Raw genomic sequence first — 9,808 nt, forward strand, 5'->3', positions numbered from 1 at the left:
AGTGTGAACCTGGGAGGCGGAGCTTGCAGTGAGCTGACATCACACCACTGCACTCCAGCCTGGGTGACAGAGCGAGACCCCATCTTAAAAAAAAAAAAAAAAAAAAAAGGACATACGACTCACAGCTACCTTTTATTCAACATGTCCTGTGTGCCAGCTCCATGCTGGTCCTCATAGACATCATCTCCAAGCCCACAACAGCCCCGCGAGGTACAGCCATTATTATCTCTTTACTGACAGGACACCAATGCCCGAGACGCAGTGACTCGCCCAACATCACAGCGCTGGGGAGAGGTGCCGCTGCACCTGATCCCCACTCTGCTCACCTGTGTGGCAACTTCCTGAGAACCCTCACCCAGACCTGCCTGGCACCTTGAGTCCTTATGACCACATTCCAAGATCCTCCAAAGCTGATCTCAAGCCATGCCGGACCCGGGGCCAGCAGCCAGCATGCACACTCCAGGCTCTCTCGAGAACTGACTGGGCCAGGGAGGGGCTGGCCCCGTCCCCCGAGGCATGCTTGGTCGTGTTCACCAGTGCTCCATCAGTCAAGGCCTGAAGCCTTGGTGAGGGAGTCGAGCAGCTGGAAGTAACTATACTTGAGGTCGTATTCCATGTCATACCAGAAATTCACTGTGGGAAGAACGGGGATCTGAGCATGAAGATCCCTCTTCTGACCTAGAGCCTCCCAAGCCTCCCCCCAGAGGCCCTGCTGGACCTTGGCAGGGCCTGTCCCCAGGCGGCCTGGGCAACTCCTCACCTGCGATGCAGCCCTGGGACTGCTGGACGTGGTGGAACCACAGAGCCGGCAGATAGAGCATCTCACCGGCCCGCACCGTGCAGCGAAGGGCCTGGGCCTGACTGTAACTAGGGTACCGTGCTAGGTCTGGCGCCAAGGGGTCCAGTGGGATCCAGGGCACCTGGGAACACATCAGATGCCAGGGAGCAGCCCCCCAGACCCCCCCAGGACTTCAGGCTCTGTCCCTTCCAAAGGTCAACACCACAGACCCTGCTTGGCTCAGCACTGAAAGGCCTCAGACTTAGGGACTTTTCAGAGCAAGGTGCCACCTCCCCAGATCTTTTGTGCCTGCTCTTCAGAGCCAGGCTTCTGCCCTTCTCCCTCCCTAGAGCCCAAGAACAGGACAGACACCTTCTCCATGGCCTCTTCATCCACCACCTTAAAGGTGCCCTCTTCAGTTAGCTGGTAGGTTGCCGGCCTGTACAGCTCTGGAGCCCAAGGGAGAAGGGTGTGGGGGAATTGCAAACAGCCTGGAACTTGCCAGACCCTCCTCCACCCCAGCCAGCCCTGGGCAGGGGCAAGGGGATCAGGGGCCCTGGTGCACTGGGGATGCCACAGCCACACCTCAGGCCTGGGAACTGGCCTCCCAGGCTCTTGCTGCCTCCCTCCCCCTTGGGCCAGCTGTTCCCCAGCCCCTCCCTGCAGGCCACATCCCCTACCATAGGGGATGAAGGGCCGGTCACTGGGCGGATGGAACAGGAAATGCTTCTCTCCTGAGACCACGCAATAGAGGTTCTCATAGTGGTCCTTGTGCACTGCCAACAGAAAGAAGGCCCGGGGGCAGGGTATGGAGGGCAGGGGCACGGGAGGAGGCAAACCATCATGCTGAGAGCCCTGCACCCCAAGACGGCCTATGACAAAAGAGAAGCACGCATAGAGCCAGTGGGCTGGAGATGCCAGGGGCTCTGATGGGCATTCTGGAACTCTGCCTACCAGGGACCTGATGCTCACCAGGCCCTGGTCTCCTCTTCAACAAGAGGGGAAGTTCTCCTACACTTACCCCCTGGCCCAGCGGGCCTTCAGGGAGGTTTCTTTGGGTCTAGAAGAAACAATGCACCCGCCCCCAATGCCATGGGTCCATTCCCCGACCTCAGCTGTCAGGGGAAACCCTCTGTGGTGCCCGAGCCCTAGAAGCCAAAAGAAATCTTAGAGAACAGCCCAACCTCCACCCAGGGCCATCCCTCCACTCCTGGCCTCGTCTTCCCTCCCTCTGCCCCAACCTGCTCCTTCCCCACCTTTGTATTCCCCTTACACCTACAAGAAGTCACCGCAGCCGCCTCCCCCAGCCAGAAGTTCACAGCATCGGGCATCTTTCCTGCAGGGCAGAAGGCAGAGAGCAAGTTAGGAAGGCCAGGCTGGGGAAAGCTGCCATCCAGTGATGCCAGAGCCAAAACCTGGGTGAGCACAGAAGAATCCCAAGAAAGGGGTCAGGGAGAAGAGGCAGAGGTTGGGAAATCTTGGGGAAGGGGTCCTCCCTCCCTGGGGCAGAAGGAAGGACAACAATCTTTGGCAGTTCATCTATGATTAAGTCAAGGCCTGGGAATGTATTCAGTGAGCTGCACCAGATGCTGATGGGACCAAGCCCATAGGCCAGGTCATCACCTAAGGGCAAACAGGCTGACCCCCTCCTTCCCATATCTTCCCTGTCCAGGGCCAGGACCACCCCACCTCCACTCACCCAGGGCTTCAGAGGCCCAGGGCACATGGGATTCCAGATCAGGCAGCAGCTGGGGCAGCTCGGTGGGCAGGTTGGAGCACTGCTTCTGCACATAGAGGACTCCAGGGTGCTGGGCCCGGCCCTCCAGCACATCCAGCACGAAGCTCAGGGGCAGGCGGCGCTCAGGTGGCATCATGAAGCGGTCCCCTCTCACGGCATCCGCATAACCATCTGGGGTCACGGCCACACTCACCTCTGTGGAGCCCACTGTGGTTCTAGAGGAATGGACACTCAGCCCATGCCCAGATGCCAGTAATCACTGCTCACACCTGAACCCAGGGCAGCTCCCACCTGAAATAGGGGAGGGACCACTTCTGGAGGGCCGGCCAGTGCTGCAGAGCGTTGCGGATGATGCACGGCCTGTTGGGGCAGACCCAGTCCTGGTAGAAGTGGAGCGGAGTTGGGGTTTTGTCCAGGTAGAGCACAACAAGAGGCATGCAGAGCTCTGAGAGAAAGAAGAAGACAGGGGATGGAAGGGCTGAAGTCTGCAGCACCCAGTCCCTGCCCAAGAGATGCCCTCCCTGGAAAGGCCGTGCTGTGTCACTGGGAAATGCTCGTTGGTGACCAAAGGACCCTGGACAACCAGTAATAGAAAGATGAGGAGGGAATAATGAAAGCAGAAAGCATCACGCACACCCACCAGCATGGGCCCTGACCGTCCACAGGGCCAGAGGCTGCTACCCAGCCCATAAGCCAAATCCCCTGTGGGGCTGTGTCTGCACAGTGGACCCTATGCCTTCCCACCCTGGAGAGGCCAGCCTCCTAGCATCTACCAGGAAAGGCCACCATGGAAGTGGCATTGGGAGCTCCAGAATGAGTAAGGCTGAGGCCCCATGGCCACGGGCTATTCTGGGTGTTGTGTGGCTCTGGGAAGCCCCCTTTAACAGTGACATTTACTGAGCACCTGGAATGTGCTCAGCACTTGGCTTGGCTAATCTGGGGCTATCAGGGATGACACAATCATCATCTTAAGAAATTTACAACCTTCTTACCCGGGAAGACAAACTACCAGATGACACCAATGGAGGAAAAGGAAGGGCTCGGCTATGGTTTGGGTCCTGCTGAACAGCATCACCGTCTCCAGACACCCAGGGCCACCACGTACACTTCGGCAGGCTGCGTGGTGTGCCGCCTGCGCAGGGGTCTACAGTGGCCCTGTGTCACCTCTAATCAAAATCTTTTTGACTCAGCTTTCTCCTTCACTCCCGTCATCCTACTGGTTGGCTCTAAGTCCTGTTGATTCTGTCTCCTATGTCTCTCAAACCCACCGTCTCCTCTCCTCCGCTGGCATCCACATTCCAGCTACCTCCTTTGGGTCCTCACTCAAATATCACATTGATAAGACTTCCTTCTCCGACTATACTTTCTAAATGTATAATCTGTCCCCCTGCCGCAAATCTTTATATCCCTTTCTGTATTTTTTCTCGTTAGCATTCTTCACCATCTAACATGCTATATATTTTAGGGCTAGACGTGGTGGCTCATGTCTGTAATCCCAGCACTTTGGGAGGCAGAGGCAGAAGGATTGCTGAGGCCGGGAGGTCAAGACCAGCCTTGGCAACGTAGCGAGACCCCATCTCTACAAAAAAATTAAAAATTAACTGGACATGGTGGCATGCACCTATACTCCTAGCTACGCTAGAGGCTGAAGCCAGAGGATCACTTGAGTCCAAGACGTAGAGGCTGCAATGAGCTATCATCGTGCCACTGCACTCCAGCCTGGGTGACAGAGCAAGACTTTATCTCAAAAAAAAATATATATATATATATATATATTTCACCTACATAAACTGTTTATCATTCTTTCACCCTTGCTAGAATGTGAACTCCACAAGGGCAGAGACACTTGTCTGTTCACTGATGCACCCCTGGGACCCAGAACAGTACCTAGCACACAGCATGTGCTCAGCAAGTATTTGCCTAATGTTGAATGAAAGTCTCCAGTATCCTGGCTGGATGGTTGCAGTAGTGAACTAGCTGGTTTCTCTGGCTTAATTCCACTCCCTCCCAAAGCATTCATCATCATAGCCCCAGTCATCTTCTGAAAATACAATCTCATATCGTCATACCCCTAGCAACAAATGCCTCGACGGCTTACCACTGCTCCTTAGAGAATGCCGCCTGCCTTGGCAAGCACGACCAGGCCCAACCTACTCTTCCAGTCTGATTTCCTGTCTCGTGCCTGCCCTTGCCACACACCCTCTATTCAGGTGGTACCTTTGTTCCAGCTGCTCACTCAGACTGGAGTGTCTTTCTGCTGGTTTTTCTAAAGCGTACAGGGCTTCGCTTTGCTACATTCACGCTCTAGGTCGAGCCAAAAGGCCATGGTTTCCACTTGGTGGTTACCACATCCTGCTCCAAATGGTCCCGGCACTGATGTTCACCTCTGAGGTCACACTGCATCTCTCACGGCCACACCATGCCAGTCACCTTTACTTTCTGATCAGCTGGAAAGTGAATGTTCTTAGATCAAATATTGTAACTGAGTGAGAAGACCCCACTGGGCCCAGGAATACTGGAAAAGAAAGAGCTGGCATGCCTGCTTGCTTCCCTGGCTAGAGTAGCTGCTCTCTGTGGGCAGGTTGTCCTGTCATCTCTCCAGCTCTCAGCAGAGAGGGTAGCTCCTCCCCGCAGCTGGTCGTCCCATCGTCTCTTCTGGTCTGGCTGAGTCAGGGGCTTTTTATGGGTCTCACAGGGGAGGACGTACATGCCTATTGGTCCATGGGCAGCCATGGGTGGGCCGCAAAAAGCACCAAAAGTTCCCATTCCGGTCCATGGAACCGGCAGCCCAGCCCCCAGGCTTCAGGCCTTCCCTGGCTTGAAGGTCGGGCTTCACCGGGACCCGCCACCTTCCACCCAGGAACCTGTCTGCCTCTTGCCACCATTCACGGCACCCAAGCTGTTTGTGCCAAGGGGTGCCTGCAGGCCAGCACTGAGCTGCCCTCAGCCCCTCTTGGCCTCCCTCCCATGCTCGTTGGCACCCAAAGGCCAGAGGGGGCCAAGGTGGCAGGGGGCTGGTGGGTCAGCACTGCCCAGAGCATTCACACACCCAGCCAGGCTGCAATAGCACCCAGGCTCGGCCTCAACTTTGCTCCGTGATCTGATCAGGTGCTGACAGTGGGGAGAAGCCAGACAGCAGGATCAGGCACTTCCAAGCCTGCGGCAGCAGGAAGGGGCCTTCCTGGGTCCCCAAAAGTGCAGACATGCCTGGGTCCACAGCTGCAGCTTGGGAGGCTGCAGCTGCACCTAGGAGGGTGGGGCTCCTGCCTGCTCCTGGCTCCCAAGAGCACAGGGGTGCCTGAGTTGCAGCCCTGGCTTGGGTGGCTGTAATTGCACCTAGGGAGCTCCCACTCCACCAACTTGGAAGGGGTGGGGCTCCCACTTGTCCCCAGTTCCCGCCAGCTCTGTGGAACATGTGGCCCCAGCCGCCTCTCCTCTTCGCATTTTCCCCACAGCGGCGGCGGGCAAGGCGCATATGGCATGGCAGCTCTGACCACCCCAAACAAATGAGCCTAGTAGTCCTGTGTTCCGGAAACAGTGAAGAAGCCAGTTTGCAGGAGCAGGATCTTTGTGCACATGTGTGAGTATTTTTGTACTCACAAGTACAAGTCCCTACAAGTCCCAGCTGCACCTTTGGCAGGGTGCTCGCGGGCTTCTGGGATGTGGGAGGGAGCGAGGTTCAGGCTGCAGCAGAGGGTCTGGGCTTAGGAGCAGGTCCTGCCCAGCCATGTGAGGGTGGGGGTGGTGCAGTCGGCTGCCTCGGGGATGCAGGGAACAGGGGACTCACTACCACCACTGCTGCTCCCAGAGCCGCGTCTGCTGCCCGACTTGTGCCTCCCCACTGCAGCCAGCATGATGACAGCATCTGCTTCAAACTCCCCGCCACTGTCATCAAAACTACTGGACTCAAACAATCCTCTTGCCTCAGGAGGTGGGACTACAGGCACATGCCACCACACGATGGTGTCTCACTATGTTGCCCACGCTGGTCTTGAACTCCTGGCCTCAAGAGATGCCTCCCACCTTGGTCTCCTGAAGTGCTAGGATTACAGGCGTGAGTACTGCACACAGCCTGGGATTCTGAAAATACATGGAAACTGCCATTTTTTCACCCTTTGGACTTCTGCAATTAGGGATTTGTTTTACTTACTCACCATTTCCTTTAGAGAATGGCTGCTTTCCTCTCCTGGGGCTTCCAAGTGAGAAAATTTCAAAAGGGATCCAAACAATTGCTTTGGCCCCATAACTCTGCTAAGAATTTAACAAGGCTGGGAGCAGTGGCTTATGTGTTCCATGGCGTTCCAAAACTTTGGAATGCTGAGGTGGAAGGATTGTTTGAGGAATCTGAGACCAGCCTTGTCTCTACTAAAATTCAAAAAAATTAGCCAGGCGTGGTGGCGCATGCCTGTAGTCTCAGCTACTCCCAGGTGCTGAAGCAGGAGGATCTCTTGAACCTGGGAGGTCGAGGTGCAGCGAGCTATGATCGTGCCACTGCACTCCAGCCTGTGTGACAGAGTAAGACCCTGTCTCAAAAAATATAAAGAATTTAACCAACAAACATACTCACACATGTGCAGAAGACACTGCTCCTGCAGACTGGCTTCTTCACTGTTTCCTAAACACATCAGGCACACTCCCACAGAGGGCTTTGCCTGCACTTACCTTCTAACCTACTTCTACTCTACAATGTACTCATTCAGTACACCTGTGGTTAATTGTCCACCTTCTCACTTAGAATGTAATAGGACATAGACTGTAAAAGACAGATTTGTTTTGTTCAGTGATGTATCTCAAACACACTGAACAGAGCCTGGCACACAGAGAGGCTGAATAAGTATTTGTTAAATCAATACTCAAAGTATTCATTGCAGCATTATTGAAAACAACGGATTGGACATGACCTAAATGACTAAGTGAATACAGCACTAGCACACAGAGGTGAAAAAGACTGAGGTAGAGGAATGTGAAATGATCTCCAACATACACGGTGCAGAAGAGTGTGTTTAGCAGGCTACTATTTGTACAAAAAAGTAAAAAGTCGTGTGTGCACGGATATAAACAATCTTTCTGTAAGAGTGCAAACTGGGGCTGGGAGGGAACCTTGCTTCATTTACATTGCGTACCATTGTATATTACCTACCCATCACATACACATGAGCCTGTGTTGCTGTTCAGTGGTAAGACATCATTTAAAAATAGAAAAAAGAAGGAAGGAGGGAAGAGAGAAAGAAAGAAAAGGAATAAAAACCAAGCAGGGGAAGAGCCAGGGACCATTTGGTCAGCCTGCAATCCTCCCAAAGTGCGACAAGGCAGTTGAGGTCGGAGGTGGGGCACGTGGGGGAGGAATCCGACCACCACCTGTGTGCCTTCCATGAGCTTTCAACAAGGGTAACAGCAAGCTGCTCAAGACTGTAGGAAACACAGGGCTTCGCCGCGACCACGGTCAAGACGGCACCGGGCCTTGGGAATCACGTGAACAGAATCACCCAGGAAGCCGCGGGAGCGCGCGAACACGGGAGAAGGGAAGCAGGTTGCCACAGAAGAGCAACCCGAGCGGGGCCTCAGGGCAGTCGCACACACGAGGTTCCGAGCCCCCGGTGTCAGCGGCATCCCAGGGCCCCTCCCGTGTTCGGAAATCGCCGCAGCCTGTGGGAGAGCCACTCACCCCTTGCAGCGGCCGGGAATTCTCATAACTCGCTCCGCACGGCTTCCAAAGCCGCCTCCGCCATGACTGCGTCAGCGCCGGCCGAGACCCCGCCTCTCTCCCCGGCGTCCCCGCCGCAGGCCACACCCCAAGCACTCGCCCCGCCCTCCCCGGAGTCCCCGCCGCAGGCCACACCCCCAGACTCTCGCCCCGCCCTTCCAGAGGCCCCCGCCGCAGGCCACACCCCCAGCACCCCGCCCCGTCCTGCCCCTGGACGCACACCCGGTTCTGCCACCGAAGCGGTGGAGCAACCGGCAGCGCCCGCTTCGGCCTGCCTCACTGGCCGGCATCCCAGGGTTAACAAACAATTGTGTTTATTGACAAGTTCATGCATCAGTACAAACGGGCACGTTAAAAACAGCCCCCCCGCCCCATGCAGCCGAGGATGAGGCGGGAAGCGCCGCGACCTGCACAAAGTAGAAAAGTTATAAATAAGGGACTTTCAAAACAGGGCGGGGGCAAATCTGGAGTGGGGCGGCGGTCGCCGGTGGCCTCAGACATGCAGAAGGGGACGGGGCGCCGGCCGGGCCACGAGGCCCCCACCCACATAGGGCAGAGGGCAGGAAAAGGGCGGCCACATTCTCACAAACTTCTGGCGAAGGGTAGCTCCCTCCTCGTGAAGGACCTGGCCCAGAGGTCGAACCTGAGTCCCACCTGCGGTGGGCGCGGCTGGTGTGGGAAGTCGGGGCACAGCAGGCACGGGCCCGCCCCCGCCGCCGCGGGAGTTCCAGGGCCATGCGGGTGGCGATGCTAGAGGAGTGGGGAAGGGCCAGGTTTGGAGCAGCTCAAGCGCACTCAGGCTGATGCCCCGGAGCTGGGAACCTTCTGTAACCCCTTTTTTTTTTTTTTTTTTTTTTTTTTTGAGATGGCGTGTAGCTTTGTCACCTAGGTTGGAGTGCAATGGCGCGATCTCGGCTCACTGCAACCTCCACCTCCACCTCCAGGGTTCAAGCGATTCTCCTGCCTAAACCTCCCAAGTAGCTGGGGTTACAGGCGCCCACCACCACGCCCAGCTAATTTTTTTATTTTTAGTAGAGACAGGGTTTCAGCATGTTGACCAGGCTGATCTGGATCACCTGACCTCGTGATCCACCCGCCTCGGCCTCCCAAAGTCCTGGGATTACAGGCTTGAGCCACCACACCTGGCCCGGAACCCATTTCTTTATAAGCCTCTGCCTATGGCACAGCAGGGCGGGTGAAGGGGCTCTCGTGGCCTGAAGCTGTGGTAAAGCTGCTCTGACTTACCTGCAGCAGAGGGGAGCAGTAGGGCCCAGAAAAACCTTTCCTCAACTCTTCAACTGCCTCACGACATGGTCCCACTCTACTTCCTAGGGTCCCCTATCTCCTTTCCCTCACCCCTAATTACTGCCCTTTTACATTCTAACCTATCCCCTCACCTCTGCCACTTACATGTCCCATCTACCACTTTTCTAGTGTCTCCTTTGGTCCCAGCACCTCCCTCCTCTCAAACTCCAGTATCCAGCACACCCGTGGGTGCCCAGCACTGCCTTTGAGGAGGCTCCTTCTACCTAAACCAGGTGTCCTATGGGCCATCTTGTATCAGCTAGGCTGTGGACACCAAGAATCC

At 55.9% G+C, this 9,808-nt stretch overlaps 1 protein-coding gene and 1 long non-coding RNA gene across 4 annotated transcripts; both read right to left on the reverse strand.

The window, feature by feature from the left end:
* Positions 1–119: 119 nt before the first annotated feature.
* Positions 120–8,327, reverse strand: LOC134756437 (bifunctional peptidase and (3S)-lysyl hydroxylase JMJD7-like). Of its 3 annotated transcripts, none has more exons than XM_063707695.1 (8): positions 8,182–8,327; positions 2,808–2,961; positions 2,478–2,731; positions 2,058–2,114; positions 1,459–1,554; positions 1,151–1,227; positions 761–920; positions 120–633 (listed from the first exon to the last, which is right to left on the reverse strand). In XM_063707695.1, exons 2-8 carry the CDS (start codon positions 2,951–2,953, stop codon positions 545–547), a joined length of 879 nt encoding a protein of 292 aa, XP_063563765.1. In that variant the 5' UTR covers positions 2,954–2,961; positions 8,182–8,327; the 3' UTR covers positions 120–544. The 3 variants fall into 3 exon arrangements, with proteins under 3 accessions (XP_063563765.1, XP_063563770.1, XP_063563768.1); XM_063707700.1 differs by having other exon boundaries at positions 2,478–2,723; positions 8,182–8,297; XM_063707698.1 differs by lacking the exon at positions 2,808–2,961 and having other exon boundaries at positions 2,478–2,807; positions 8,182–8,267.
* Positions 8,328–8,517: 190 nt separating this feature from the next.
* On the reverse strand, positions 8,518–9,254 carry LOC134758322 (uncharacterized). Its single transcript, XR_010133381.1, has 2 exons — positions 8,864–9,254; positions 8,518–8,627 (listed from the first exon to the last, which is right to left on the reverse strand). It is a non-coding gene; the product is annotated as an uncharacterized lncRNA (long non-coding RNA).
* Between the last annotated feature and the right edge of the window lie 554 nt (positions 9,255–9,808).

Source organism: Gorilla gorilla, chromosome 1 (genome assembly GCF_029281585.2).
Source record: "Gorilla gorilla gorilla isolate KB3781 chromosome 1, NHGRI_mGorGor1-v2.1_pri, whole genome shotgun sequence".
NCBI lineage: Eukaryota > Metazoa > Chordata > Mammalia > Primates > Hominidae > Gorilla > Gorilla gorilla.